Consider the following 15,167-nt stretch of genomic DNA (forward strand, 5'->3'; position numbering starts at 1 on the left):
TAAGTAAAAAATAAGCTTAGGCCTAACGTAATAAAAAAACGAATGTTATCTAAAAAAACATTAGGTCATACTAAAGAGTTTAATTTTTACTTGGGCCATTTACTTGAAAAGCTAAAATTAAAACTTCTTGATGCTTAATAAACATAAAGTTTTGTTATATTGCAGGTAATTCGCTTTGAAGTTGAGGGATTTTCAATGTCATACTCGATAGTTGGCTTACTGCAGTTTAGAAGGTACAACATTACTTTAAGGGCACAGACCTCTGCTGGTTTCGGACCGTTTTCTTCCTTTTATGGACCAGAATTTACTGGTAATTTTTCGAAGTTAAAAGTATCATAAAATTCTAAAAAGTATCATAAAATTCCGCGAAATGCTAAAGATGTTAATTTTAATTTGTTAACGCCACCTAGTGATTAAAACTCTTGTTGGGGTAGTACTTAAAAAAGGGGAACTTTACTAAAAAAATGATAAAGTATCGTAACATACTTAAAATATATGAATAACAGTATTTTAATAGATTAACATTTTTTTAAAGGAATTGACTGCCCCAGTTATAACGAAACTGGGCCTGTTACCACTTGCACCGATCGAGAATTTGCCATTACTACTCCCCTTTTTCCTTTTGAATATCCAGCATTTCAGGAATTATTTTGGTTATTTGACTTTCGGGGAGAGGATGGTATGAAAAATTGTTTATACATAAAAATTTTAACCACAATTTTAATTAAATAAAGTAGCACATTTTTTAGAAGATTGACCGCTTAAAGTCATATATTAGCGATATTTTTATAGTTAAAAATTAAGATTTTCTAAAGTTGGTTTTACTGAACACAAAAATGATTTTAACTTTACATTATTTCACTTACTTTTTATGTTATACAACTTTAAAAGAAAAATTTAAAATTAATTAAAAAAAGAAAAGGGAAGCCCTGTTTGTGATGACGTAGAAAGTACTGGCTTGCATACATTCACTACGCTACTTAGTACTTCCTACGTCACACAAAAATATTGTAACCTGTTTTTTTATGTTAATCATTTTCCAGTATTTTTGAAAATTAAATTGTAAGTACCACAGACATTTTTTAAAGGTTCTAAAGGCATTTTGTGTTTCAGTGTCAACCATACTAACGTGTTATATACATCACTTACTAAATTTCAAAACTCTGTAACCTAGCACTTTAATTTAAAATCCTCTGTAACCTAGCACTTTAATTTAAAAAAAATTTTTAAGGTGTTTTGATCACGTTTGAATTTTTTGAATTGGAAGAAGATCAAGACTTTCTTGATTTTACGCAAGGAAACATCTCGGCTGCAGACTTTATTCAGCCCGGAGAGTAAGAGTTTATATTTTAACAACTTATCAACCATCCTATATGTAAAGACTTTTACTAGTTTTGAATTTACAACATATTCATTATGAAACTATTGCTAACCCGGTCTCAATTGACCTAGCGATACTCAAACATCTTTAACGAGCCATTAGTAAGCCTTTAATCGCTTCGAAGGTGGAGCCATTACCCGCTTAGAAGCGGACTGGGAAAGATGCGCTTCGCCTACTGGGGTATTTTTATTAACGCTTAAGCAATAAGTAAAAGAAATATTTAAGAATATTCAAAGAGGTGGTTCGGTTGCAGAGTTTCTTTTTTAATTATGTTAAAATTTTTTCAACTTGCACGAGGATACCATTATTTTAAAAATTGGGCAAGTAGTTTTTGAGATATCGAAATTTAAAGATAAATATTGTAAATAGGGAAAATCCCTACGCCCGCAAGTCACGTGACGAACGACATCATCGTCGTTATGGTTATTGAAGCAAAGTTTGCCGTTAACACAGTCTTAGTTTTGTTTAAATGAAAACAAGTTGGAAAATTTTTAACATAATTAAAAAAGGAACACTGCGACCGAACCATCTCCTTAAATTTTAAATATTTAAAAATACTCCTCCAAACCTCAACGGAAAAAAATTGAGCATGAATACTTTTTTTAACAAACTGAACTATTTTGAAGGAGGTATAAAATATTTAGTACATTACCCGCTTAAACATCATCTATAAGACCTGAGGCGACTTATGAAATTTGGTGTTACTCTATTAATTGCTTTAAGCGTTAATGAAAACTCTCCAGCAGACGAAGCGCATCTTTTAACCCGATTCGAAGCGGTTAACATCTCCATTTTATTCGCTTCAAAGCAATTAATTGCTAACTAATCAGATGTTTTTGAAAACAAGATATATTTAAATATAAAATCAAAAGCTGCCAATATATTTTGATGTAACAGTTATATTTGGATTGCTTTAAATTTATGTTAATATTCAGATTCCCCTTTACTGGAATTCAGACTGGTCGAACCCCTCTTCAAATTAACCAAAACTCAGTAAACAATGGGTTTGTAACTGCAAGATTTTTTGCCGATCTATTTAATAGTACCATAGCTGGATTTCAAATTCTCGTTCGAACAAGTAAGTGAATGCTGATGTAACTTTATTGTTTTTTTAATGGTTGTTTTACTAGAAACAAATCAATGTTAAATTAAGTGACAAATATTAGTTATCATGGAAATAATAATATTTTAAAGACTACTGATTAAAAAACAACTGAAGTAGAAATAAAAAAAATTAGACGATTTACTATTCCTTTATGCTAAATGGTTTTAATTGCTAACAGATGCAAGTAGATGTGCTGGTTCCAATCCCTGTCTTCAAAATGGCACTTGTGTTCCCGAACCTTTTGATTTTAGTTGTATATGTCCAAGTATTTATGGAGGAAAAATCTGTTCATTGCGTAAGTCTAAAAACAAGCATTGCTGTAATAAAGCAACTGGCTGTAGCCCCTTTATTTAATATTTATGTGGTATCTTAAACCAGAAGTTTGTTACTTTAATATTTTCTTTCATAAACTTAATCAAAGTTACGTTAATTAGACGGGATATTTTAAATTTACCGGCAGCGTAGTGTAGTGGTAAGAACACTTGCTACACCACACATGAAGTCGTGGGTTCAATTCCTACTGATCTCATGCTGCAGCGTCCTTAAATAAGGTGCTATAAACGGTACGAACTCCTGCTGAGCCATCAGAACCTATACAACAGTATAATTACCTGCAATAATAATCTATAATTTACCAAACTGCCACAGGCAACTCGAGACTTAGTCAGAGTAACTGATGTTACTCTATGTTTAAGTTGCGCATTCGACTTTCCCACATCGAGAATAAAAATATATACAGAAAAAAAAACTTTGTGTTATTTTATAGAGCGAGTAAATGTTAGTGTGGAATGTGTTGCAACTGGAGATTCTTCGTTTAGAGTGGATTGGATGGTAACAGAGGAATTTGCCAACGATCCAGAAGTTATCAATGTAATTTATTTCTTGTGTTATTCTATTCTTAGCATATAAAAATTATTATATTTTAGCTTTTAAATGACTTAAACTAATATACTACATATATGCGAACCTTTTCTACAGCACATGAGGTCTTTGGTTCAATCCTCACTGCTCTCATGCTGTGGCGACTTTGAGTAAGGCACTATAAACTGTATGAACTCCTGCTGAGTCGATACTTTATCAGCAGTTAAATTATCGAGCATTTATATTCTATAATATCCCAAACTGCCAAAGGCAACTAGAGACTGGGTCAAGGTAACTGGTGTTACTCTATGTTTAGGTTGTGCAGTCAAGCTCTTCACATTGAAGATTAATATATATATGTATTTATATACATATATATATATATATTAAATAAAGTTAAATAAAGCTAATTGTTTAAACAACTACGCAACATTGTCGACATTTAAAGTTCTATAACAAATTCAAAATTGTTAAAATTTAACCTTTAGAATTTCACGATTCGGTACAACCGTGCTGGAGGCCCTGTTATGTCTCGAATGTCGGTTCGTGGTACAAACTCTATTTCAATCGAAAACGTGCCTGGCTTTACTGAGTTTACGGCAACTGTAATTGTGAACGTTGTAAGTGAAGCTATTATTACTTTGGATGGCACATGTAATGGAAGAACAAATGAAGGAAGTAAGTGCATTATTAACTAATAAATATAAAGTTTATGTACATTCAAGTGTGAACTTGTATTTTACATCTTTTAGTGCTAGAGTTGTACTCAGTAAAAATCTTCATATTTTTTAAATAAAACTTAAAGAAAATCAGCAATGTAACTATAGTTTTTATTTGAACAGCACCATCAGTTCCAGTAAACGTTGCGGCAACTTCGTTAACATTTTCTTCTATTCGAGTATCTTGGGACCCACCTACTATGCCTGTTGGTGTTATTGCTAGTTATACTGTGTCTTATTTTCCTACCTCGGTAAGAACTCTATCTTGTAACATTGTTTTTTAATTTTCAGAATTCTATATAACAGAATTTGATTTATGTAAAAATGACGTTGTTACTTAACAAAACGTGTAGACTACAGTAGGCTACACTATAGTATTAATATAGTTTTTTAACTTTAATATTATTTATTCAGAATGCTTCAGATGTTTCCAACATTGCTGTTAACACTGGAACAGCTCAGGATATTGGTGGGTTGGAGACATTTACAGATTACAGCTTCTTTGTGACCGCTACAAATGGAGCCCAGACGAGCGCGCCATCAGCGACAGTCATCCAACAAACTAGTGAAGGAGGTAAAAGAATGTTGTGAAAATAAATCAGTAGATCGCAAGAAAAAATACAATCGTGTTGTGCTATGTTTTTGTTTTTCATTTATCTTTATCGTCGATGTGGAAAGCTCGACTTCACGACAACATCTGTTACGCTCACTTAGTCTCGAGTTGCCTTTGGCAGTTTAAAATATTATTGATTATATTTGCTTAATAATTAAGATGCTAATTAAGCGTTGGCTCAGCAGGATTTTATACCGTTCTTAGTGCCTTACTCAAGTAACTACAGCATGGAGATTAAGCCAACAATCTTATGTAGTGTAGAAAGTGTTGAGACTGCTACACCACGCTGCCGTTCATGTTAAATATTGTAAACAAAAAATGCTTTTTTAATTGAAATAGGCCTATTTTATAAAAATGTTTCACAAAAACTTGTTTTTTATTCTAATCTTTAATTTTCAAATTTTCAGTTCCAATAACAGCGGTAACTAATGTCATGTTTGCACCAACAAGTGGAACTTCAATTGTAACATTTACTCCACCAGCGGTTGTTACTGGAATGTTCTCTTATATGATAACCGTAACTCCAACAACTGGAGGCACAGCTGTAACTTCAACTGCAACTGGTAGTCCTTCTACCATACCTAATTTAATGCCTGCAACGGAATACAACGTAATGGTAAGAAAATACGACTGTTTTAATTTTTTTGCTATGTTTATGCTCCTTTAGTAATACCCAAATACTTTGTCGAATCCTAATAAATACGTTTTAAATAAAATGACAGAAATAAGTATTTTAATTTTTTAAAGTGCTTTGTTAAATTGCCAGATTGTTACGTCAACCAGTGCCGGCCCGGGACCAGCCTTTTCTGGCACATTTACTACGCTAGATGGTACACCGGGAATGGTTGCCAATTTGAATGCTATGGCAGATAGCTCCACAAGTGTGCTCGTCACCTGGGAGGTCCCTGCTGTAACAAACGGAGCTATTACCCAATACAGGTTAATCTTTTATTGTGTGCAATATTCTTGTTATGTTGCCTATTCTGTAAAAGTTACAACTTAATACATTCTATTTCAAATACTTTGCCACCCTCAAGTTGCCCTCAAGTTGATAAAAATTGTATAAAATTTTAATGTGTTTGTATTCGTATCGGCAGAGTAACCTGGTCTCTAGATGGCTCTGAGATCAATCAGACGACAACAACTGACACAATGTTTACCATTTCTTCACTTGAGGTTTTCACCGATTATCTTATCAGAGTATACGCTAGTACCTCGGCAAACGAAGGTGCTGCAAATGCTATTATGGGCAGAAGCGGTGAAGGAGGTATATGTTTATAATATACTTTGGTATTTTTTTTCTGCAAAGATTTTTAATGAGATATATTAACAACGCTTTAGAATCATTTTAACGGCTAAAGTTTGCTAATTCACTGTTTGTAAGTTAAGCTATCTCTTATCTTGTAACAACCTAACTTTTTTATTATTTCAGTTCCAACTGGGCCTGTTCTTAATCTGACAATAGCACAGACAGCCACTACAGCCACATTAACCTTTTTTCCTCCTACCGTTATAACTGGAGCTTACAACTATTTTGCGGTTGCTGCACCTGTTGGAAGCAGTTTTCCAGTAGTTAATGCCGACAACGGAAACTCGCCTTTAGAAATTACAGGCTTAATGCCATTTACTACATATATGATAGAGGTAACAGACTTTAATATTTAATTTTAAATTTAATTAGTTGGTAAATATTTTACCAATTTATTCGTGTGTGTAGCCTAAGACTTTATTTATGTTTCGCGTGCACACAAATAGTCAAACGTTGACGAAACACTTATTAAAGATAAAAGAGTAATAATTTAGTCTTTAGTTTAGTCTTTACTTAAAAAATAAAATATGTCATTTTAAAGGTCTATGCTGCGACTGCAGTTCCCGGAAGAGGGCCGGGAGTAACCATGACAATCATGACACAAGAGGCCATTCCTGGTGAAGTTGGTGTGATTACCCCTTCGAATGTCGAGATGGAAAGTTTAACTCTTGGTTGGACCGAACCCACCCCAGCAACAGGCGTCATTACACAATACAGGTTAAAAATATTATAAATGCATGAGATTCTGTGTTTGATTTCCACTGCTCTCATACTGTAACCACCTTGATTAATGGTGTGAACTCGCGCTGAGCCAACAATTTTTTGGTAGCTTAATTATTAAGCAAATATAATTCGTAACATCCCACTGCCAAAGGTAACTCAAAACTGGGTTGAAATAACATATGTTATATATGACATATGTTGTTAAGGTCTATATGACACATGTTGTTAAGGTCGTAAAGTTGACCTTCTCACATCAGGAATAAATAAAAAAAACTATAATTCAAATCGATAAAACTGTTAATCTTTTATAGAGTAACTTGGTGGTTTAATGGCACTCTAGTAAATATGACAACAGTTACATCACCCACAGTAACTATATCAGAACTTATGGTGTTTACGGAATACACTGTTATGGTGTACGCGTCTACGGCAGAGGGAGAGGGTACGCCAAGAATAGACACCATCACAACTGCAGAGGGAGGTAAGCAAATTTGAAACAAAAATATGAAAAACTCTAATTTAATTTTTGGTTTAAATGCCACATTTTGAAATGATAAATCACAGAAAAAAAAATAAGAACCATTTAAGGTTCTTGCTAATTTTCTTTCGTATTTTACGGTCCTGGATATTTCCATCTCGTTCTTGGCGGGCTTTGCTACTTTTCTTTCGTACTTTACGGTCTTCGCTAATTTTCTTTTGTACTTTACGGTCCTCGCTAATTTTCCTATTTACTTTTTGGTTCTAGCTATTCTTTCTCAAACTTAACGGTCCTAACTTATTCTCTCTTGTACTTTACGGCTCTTGCTAATTCTCTCTCGACCTTTACGTTTATTGGTATTTTTTGAAAACCGTAAAGTACAAGTGTTACAAAAATTATTTAAAGGTAAATGCAAATTTCTAATCGTTTTATAGTCCCGTCCGAAACTGTCCGTGACCCTGTGTTTGTGAGAGGTATGACCTACTTTAATGTGACTTTTCAACCTCCCGCGACCGTTGTTGGAACTTACACATATCAGGTCATCATCTTACAAAACGGTGTTCAAGTTCGAAATTTTACAACTACTATGACCTCGTTTAGTGTGACAGACTTAACGGAAGGAACAGCATACTCTGTTAATGTAAGTTAGTTTTTATTCAGTTTGAATTTCGTTCACCAGTCTGTTTAACTTGAAGACAACTTTATTTTTTTAATAAATAGATTGACATAAAGAAATATATGAAAATATTGGACATGTTTTTAAGACTAATTAACTTGTTTGTTATCTTTAAAACTAAAGTTTTTGCGAAAAGTTTTTTAAAAAATAAAAATGGTTATATTAATAAAATTTTACTATATCAACAGAAATAATTATTTTTTACGAAAATAAAACTCGTGTTTTTAGTTAAGCCCTAATTAAAACTTCTGTTAACACTTATTCAGTTGTAGAGTAAAAAAATTGTTTTTTAGATCGCTGCTATGACAGGCGCTGGCTCTGGCCCAGAACTTACAGAGAATGTTAGTACTATTCAAGTCGTGCCCGAGCCAGTATCAAACATAGCTTCTGGAGCTACCTCAAGCGATAATGTGACACTTTCTTGGATGGAGTCAAGTTCAATTATGGGGACTATATATTACATGTAGGCTTTTCAAATCATAAAATTGAAATATCACAAGCTGATTTTAAAATCCTAAGTTGTTAGTTTTTGCTTAAATTGGTGATAGAATACTGAGTTTAAGTCCTTAAAGCCCACTGCTTTTTCCAAAGCATAAAGTTCTTGCTAAACTTTAAAATCATTTTTAGTTATCTTAAGTACTAAGTAATATATACTTTTATTGGAAAAATTATCTTTTTATTGTTGCAATGTGTAAATATATTTGTTATCCATTGCTATTTTAGTATAACGTGGACTTCAATAAACGGCGGTGGGAGTTTTATGACAACTAACACAAATGCTACAATCACCAACTTAGCGCCTTTTACAAGTTACGTCTTTACAATTGTGGCGAGTTCTGATGGTGGCAACAGCACAGGACAAACTACGACTGTTGTAACTTCAGAAGCAGGTAAGGTTTATTATTACGTGACCTATGGTATAGTCGTCAATCTAAAGATTTACGGTTGGATTCCTTTGCTTTCATGTCGTAACAGTTCTTATGCTAATTGCCAGTTTTTAGGCTACACTGCTCACTTAACTTTAGGCTTCGATTCCCAATGCTTTTATTTTGTCAAAGTTTTTAGACTATTTTGAGAACTTTCATAACCATTTATAGTTAAAGTTATGACTGTGCTTTTTAACTCCTTGAATAATTAAAGTCATGCTACGTTGATGCTGTGACCTTAAATTTTTTATATTAAGAATAAACAATAACCTCTTAAAATATGTATAATAAAGTTTAGTGAACAATATATGAGCATGTCCGATTTATAGGCTTACAAAATTAATAAACTGCCGTTTGTGGTGGGCGGATACATTATCATAATCAAATACTTGTTAACTGTTGCGACTACAATTAAAATCCCAAACGTAGGGTAGGCTGTTGAATAGTGTTAATAAAAACAAAACTCCTTAATGTTATTGTTATATTTTTTAATTATTTAATATCAATACAGACCTCGGAATATATGTATGTTTATTTCTCACACCAAAATTACCATTTTCTTTTTCTTTAAGAACCCGGTCCAGTTCTAACGCTTACTGGTTCTGCTAGTCCTGGTAACATGGTAACAATTTCTTACGCAGCACCTTCTCCTGTAAGAGGAACGATCGTGGGTTATAGAGTTCAGTATATGTAAGTTGTACATTTGTTACGCAACCTAAGAAAAAATAATTAAGGCAATTTTGGCACATTTTGTTGTCAAAATAGGCACTATTTTTTTATATTTTTTTTAGTTTTAGCGAAAAAAAATTGCCAAAAATCAAAAACTTTGTAAAAAATTTATTATTTACCAAAAAAAAATATTAATATTAAATATTAAATTTAATTTTAAGAAAGTGTGTTAAAAAGTTGGTGGTTTTAGCCCCATTAGCCCCATAGACGAATCTTTAGTAGTCTACAGTTTGATACTTTTAGTCTGTAGTGCAACAATGTAAGCTTTGGACGACAAAAATGTAATAATACATTTTTCAATTTTTTTTTTTTTATAAAATAAAATTTTTAAATTTTATTTAATATTTAGGCAAAATCTAACCGAATGCGCAGCTTTTGGCGATCCTGATTGTGTCAATTCAGCAAATACGCCAACTACTACTGTAGATTTAACCTACACCTCACCTGCATTAAGACCTTACAGGTAACCGCTATTGCAGGCTTTAATCGCCTTGAGTTAAAGGTTATATATAAAGTAAGGCTTAGCGGGGCATACGTTAAGTATTTGATTTGATAAAATGTAGTTGAAAATTAATAATTAAACTTGATGACATTGTTTTTAGGACGTTTATCTTTACTGTTATTCCATTTACAAGTGAAGGGGACGGACCAGCTACTACGGTCACTGTTAGAACAAACATTGGAGGTAAATATACCTTTGTGTTTCATAATTTGTGAATTTAAGGGCAATATAAAAGCTTGTCGCGACGAAACATCGAATTTCAGACACTACCCGATGACATGGCCAAGTTTTAACAAATTTATATGCATAAAATTGTAAAACTTTATACATTTTAAATTACAGTGCCTCGGCCTGTCGACACTGCCTCAGTTACCGTCCTACCAGATTTAACAGCCATCCAAATTGACTTTAGTATTGCAACGCCTATACCTGGACCCACGAATTTTACTGTTAGTTTGATTCCTGTTGTTGCTGGCGTTGGTGCAACTCTGGTAGGAATGATTTTCATTTTGTGTTGTGATACAGTGAAAAAGTCTGCTTTATCAAATTAACTTCTATTACCGTGATTTAATGATATTAAACTTTAAAGTCTGTTTTACTTACATTATTGGTTGTTTTTTTTTATATGTCTTAATCCTCGATGTGGGAAGGTCGACTTCAACAACTAAACATGGAGTAACATTAGTTACCCCGTTGCCTTTGGCAGTTTAGGATATTTTCGAATATAGTTGCCCGATAATTGTGCTGCTGATTATAAGAGCTGGCTCAGCAGAAGAACATACTCTTTATAGAACATACCCTTTTACCCTTTAAGAACATACCCTTTAAAGAACATACCCTTTATCTTACTTAATGGCACTACAGCATAAATGCAATAGGGATAAAACCCACTACCCCAGGTAGTGCAGCAAGTGTTCTGACCACTACACCACGTTATACTGTCAAATTCATTTAAAGAGATTTGTTAATACTTTTTAGGTGGAGGAACTTAATGCAAATTCTGTTGCTATAAACCAAACTGTAACGATATCAAATTTGATTGAAGGATTGGGGTATACTGTGGATATTGAATTGAGAACAGCAGCGGGAACTTTAAACAACCAAACTGTTACTATCGTATACAGAAGTAAATATATATTTTTTACGCTCTCACATTTTAATTTATATCATATTAATTTAAGAAAATTGTTAAAGTCATATATTAGCGATATTTTTATACTCAAAAGCAATAAAGTTGGTGTCACTGAACACAAAAATCATTTTATCTTTAAATAATTTTACTTACTCTTTAAGTTATACAACTTTAAACAAAAAATGAAAATTAATTCAAAAAAAGGAAAAGGGGAGCCCTGATTTAGATGATGTAGAAAGTACTAGCTTGTATACATTCACTACGCTACTTGGTACTTTCTACGTCACACAAAAAATATGGTAACCTGGTTTTTTATGTTAATCATTTTCAAGTATTTTTGAAAATTAAATTGTAAGTACCACAGACATTTTTTGAAGGTTCTAAAGCCATTTTGTGATTTATTGTCAACCATACTAACGTGCTATATACATCACTTGCAAAATTGCAAATCTCTGTAACATAACACTTCAAATATAAAATTTTTACTTATTTTATTATTTGGAAAAGATATATTTACCTAGCAATTTTGTTTTGTCTTGAGCACAGTCTCAAGTTGCACTTATATCATAGTTTTTTTTTGCCTGTTTATATAAATCTAAGTTTTATTAACAAAACCAACCCTATGTTTACTTGTCTAGCACCCGAAGTCTTGCCTAATGCCACAGCAGAGGTCCCGGCTACACCAATACCTCTTGAAGGCCAAAGCGATTCAACGGCTTACGTATCCGAAAATCCTTGCACAAGAGCAAACCAATTATTTTCGGTTAACGGTGGAAACATAATTTCTATTCAAATCATTGTTGTGCAAGCCGGTGGAGTTGAACTAACTGGAAGTAAGTTTTTTATGTTATATAATCTTGCCAACAAGCATAAGTGACTGCACAGGTGGACACAGTTAGCCGAGAAAGTAACTTTATAGTTAAGTGGTAATTCGTTTCACAATATATTAACTTCGTAACGTTTTTTAGTTAAATTAAATTGACTGTAACGGAAGTGATCGATAACCGTTAACGTTTACATTTAAATAAAAAAAAACAAAGAAACAACCCCTTTTTAAAAAAAAAATTTTTTTAATTTAGTTGATATTTTAACTAAACGAATTTAAGTTTAAAAGACGTTTTCAAAACTGAAATAATGTCCAAATAACAGGGGTTAGATAGTAGTTACATACCTTGTTTCAAAAACTAAAACGTTTAAATCCGATAAACGGCAAAATTAAACTAATATATCCTTATAATACCACGATTAACTTGTAAAAATATAAAAATATTAACGGACTTTATTTAACAGAAGCACAATTTAACGACAATTAACGGGTCTAATAACGATTTTTATTTTAACAAAACATTTAACGCTAATAAACGATTAACGAATTAACGGTTTAGTGCCCACCTTTGCCACAAGTTGCTTAGTAGTAACCTTATTTAAGTAAAGTAATTCATAGTCAATTCATATAAGCATAAGAAAATGTTTACAAATAAAAAAAAGTTATTGGCCTGGAATATATAATTTAAGTCTTCATCAATGTCAAATTAAGATAGCGTAAAGTCTAGAATATGACAAGGCAATGAGGTCGTAGGTTCGATTCTCGTTGCTTTCATGCTGTAACGCCATTGAGTAAGGCGCTATAAACGGTATAAACATTTGCTGGGCCACCACTTAATCAGTAGCCTAATTATCGGGCAATTATAATCTATAAAATCTAAAACTGCCAAAATCAACCTTTCCACATCGAGAATTATTGTATATATATATAAAAACACTCATTAAATGTAAAATATATATAACTCGTATATAAAAAAATTTTAGATGACATTGAGTATTACGCCAATGTTATAAACACCAACCCAATCAATGCTTACGTAACTCAAGAAGTTTCTTGCACGACATCGTCAAGTCGGAAAAAAAGAACTGTTACCGCAAACGGACAAGGCTTCATTATCGGTAAGTTCTCAATTAATTGGTTTCAATGTTCATATTTATATTTTATATAGAAGTTTAAGTTTCTCAATGTTAGTTTTTAAGCTTTTGAAGTTTATGGGTTTATTAAGAATATCCGGTTTAGATTTTTATGTATTTTCTGTTAGTTTTATGTAATTTTCGCATTCGTTTTCGTTGTGTCCTTTTTAACCCTAAGTTACTTTAAATTAAAATCTAAAACCATTTTTTATACAAAAATTTTTAAAATTCATGATGTTAAAAAAAAATTGAATAACCCTAACGGATTGATAGTAGATTTAACTGTACTGTTAGTTTGTTTTGTTTGCTTTAACTTATATTGAGGATAAAAAAGCATTTTTTTTCAAATTAGGTGCTGAAAGTAATTGCCAGCCTAACACAATATGTAATGGAGCACTCACGCCTGATACTACTTACATGATGTCATATAGGGGACGAAACGGTGGCGGACAGCTTTCTGATCCAACGGAATATGGCGGAACGTTTACAACAGGTTTTTTTTTGTATATGTCTTTATCCCCGATGTGGGAAAGTCGAATGCGCGACTTAAACATAGAGTAACATAGGTTACTCCGACCCAGTCTCGAGTTGCCTGTGGCAGTTTGGGATAATATAGATTATAATTGCCCAATAATTATATTGCTGATTAAGTCCTGGCTCAGCAGGAGTTCATACCGTTTATAGCGCCTTACTCAAGGGCCCCCCCACTAAGATCAGTGGGGATTAAACCCACGACCTCATGTGTGGTGTAGCAAGTGTTCTTACTACTACACCACGCTGCCGTGATCCGTTTTTCTAATTATAAGGTTAGAACGCATCTTTTAAACTCAATATTAAATATGGAAAAATGTTAAAAATGTACAATGACATTAAAAAAGTCTATACTTGCTTCACTGTTGTTTAATTGGACATTGCTTTTCCAAGTAGTTTGTAATTATTTAAATTAAATTTTTTTTTTCGTTTTTAGCACCAGAAACTGGACTAACTGCTGGAGAAATTGCAGCTATTGTTATTTGTTCAATTATTGTTCTTCTGTTGATTATTGCACTTATTGTATTTTGCATTAAGAGAAGGTAAGATTAGTTGACGAAATGTTTAAATAGAAATTTTATAAACAAGTCGTGTATTTTTATTCAAGTTTTAGTTTCGTATACAATTTGTTGTAAAGTTTTTCTGGGTCACGTATGTTGTCCGGTTCTAGACAAAACATAATTACACTACGGTCCTCCTAAATTCTTTGGAGGACCGTAGTGTAATTTGAAAAATTAGATGATGTCTGCAAAACAACCGTCGTTGTTTAGTAAAGTCGTAAACCTAAAACAATAGGTCTTGTCTGACGACTACTAATTAGCAACAAGCGTACTGCCTAATTTAAGACTTAATTGAACTTACAACTGTTTAATTAAACTATATTACACTAAAATGTAGTAATTTATAGCTGATGTTTATTCTTATTGCATTTTATGTTAAAAGTTACACTTTTACATGTAGAAAGATCACATAAAAATTCGACATAAAACATAATTACACTATACGGTCCTCTTAAATTCTCTCCTACGGTAAACGAAACGTTGTTTTGTTTAGAGTCGGACAACATACGTGATCCATTTTTCTAGTTATAAAAAAAAATATTTAACCAAATTTTTTTTTTTTTTTTGTGAAAAATATTTTTTTTTTCTTATTAGGCGAAGCCGAAAAGAAACAATATCAGGAAGTGGGGGCAGAAGTAACAAAGGTTTTGAGGAAAAACAAAAGTACGAAGTGGATACGAGTTATACCGAACAATCTTCAAGGCCTCCGTAAGTAGAGAATCAAATTAAATAAAAACATACATCTTTAAAATTGAAGCATACATCTTGAAAAAAAAATAAAAAAATGGATTAAAAAAAAAAGTTAAAAATAAATCTTAAAAATTGCCTAAAAATAAAATTCAAGTGAATCTTAAAATGAAATTCATAAATAAGTAAAAAAAATTTTAAATAAATTTTAAGAAAAAAAATAAATCCTAAAAAAATTTAACTTTAAAAAAATAATAAATCTGAAAATAGAATTAA

General features: G+C 32.2%; 1 protein-coding gene across 1 annotated transcript in view; it reads left to right on the forward strand.

Moving 5' to 3' along the window:
- LOC145754804 (uncharacterized) overlaps positions 1-15,167 on the forward strand; it is a 28,575-nt gene that overhangs the window by 12,320 nt on the left and 1,088 nt on the right. The window contains exons 23-50 of the mRNA XM_082570928.1: positions 166-310; positions 536-679; positions 1,232-1,334; positions 2,317-2,459; positions 2,665-2,781; positions 3,253-3,356; positions 3,836-4,025; positions 4,190-4,317; positions 4,481-4,640; positions 5,087-5,295; positions 5,446-5,618; positions 5,777-5,946; positions 6,112-6,323; positions 6,530-6,705; positions 7,023-7,192; positions 7,624-7,829; positions 8,159-8,328; positions 8,589-8,755; positions 9,364-9,481; positions 9,870-9,983; positions 10,123-10,205; positions 10,365-10,513; positions 11,001-11,148; positions 11,793-11,987; positions 12,964-13,098; positions 13,466-13,606; positions 14,081-14,186; positions 14,799-14,912. Coding sequence (XP_082427054.1) covers positions 166-310; positions 536-679; positions 1,232-1,334; positions 2,317-2,459; positions 2,665-2,781; positions 3,253-3,356; positions 3,836-4,025; positions 4,190-4,317; positions 4,481-4,640; positions 5,087-5,295; positions 5,446-5,618; positions 5,777-5,946; positions 6,112-6,323; positions 6,530-6,705; positions 7,023-7,192; positions 7,624-7,829; positions 8,159-8,328; positions 8,589-8,755; positions 9,364-9,481; positions 9,870-9,983; positions 10,123-10,205; positions 10,365-10,513; positions 11,001-11,148; positions 11,793-11,987; positions 12,964-13,098; positions 13,466-13,606; positions 14,081-14,186; positions 14,799-14,912 — 4,190 coding nt within the window. The remainder of the gene's footprint in view (positions 1-165; positions 311-535; positions 680-1,231; positions 1,335-2,316; positions 2,460-2,664; positions 2,782-3,252; positions 3,357-3,835; positions 4,026-4,189; positions 4,318-4,480; positions 4,641-5,086; positions 5,296-5,445; positions 5,619-5,776; positions 5,947-6,111; positions 6,324-6,529; positions 6,706-7,022; positions 7,193-7,623; positions 7,830-8,158; positions 8,329-8,588; positions 8,756-9,363; positions 9,482-9,869; positions 9,984-10,122; positions 10,206-10,364; positions 10,514-11,000; positions 11,149-11,792; positions 11,988-12,963; positions 13,099-13,465; positions 13,607-14,080; positions 14,187-14,798; positions 14,913-15,167) is intronic.

This window comes from Corella eumyota, chromosome 6 (assembly GCF_963082875.1).
Source record: "Corella eumyota chromosome 6, kaCorEumy4.1, whole genome shotgun sequence".
NCBI lineage: Eukaryota > Metazoa > Chordata > Ascidiacea > Phlebobranchia > Corellidae > Corella > Corella eumyota.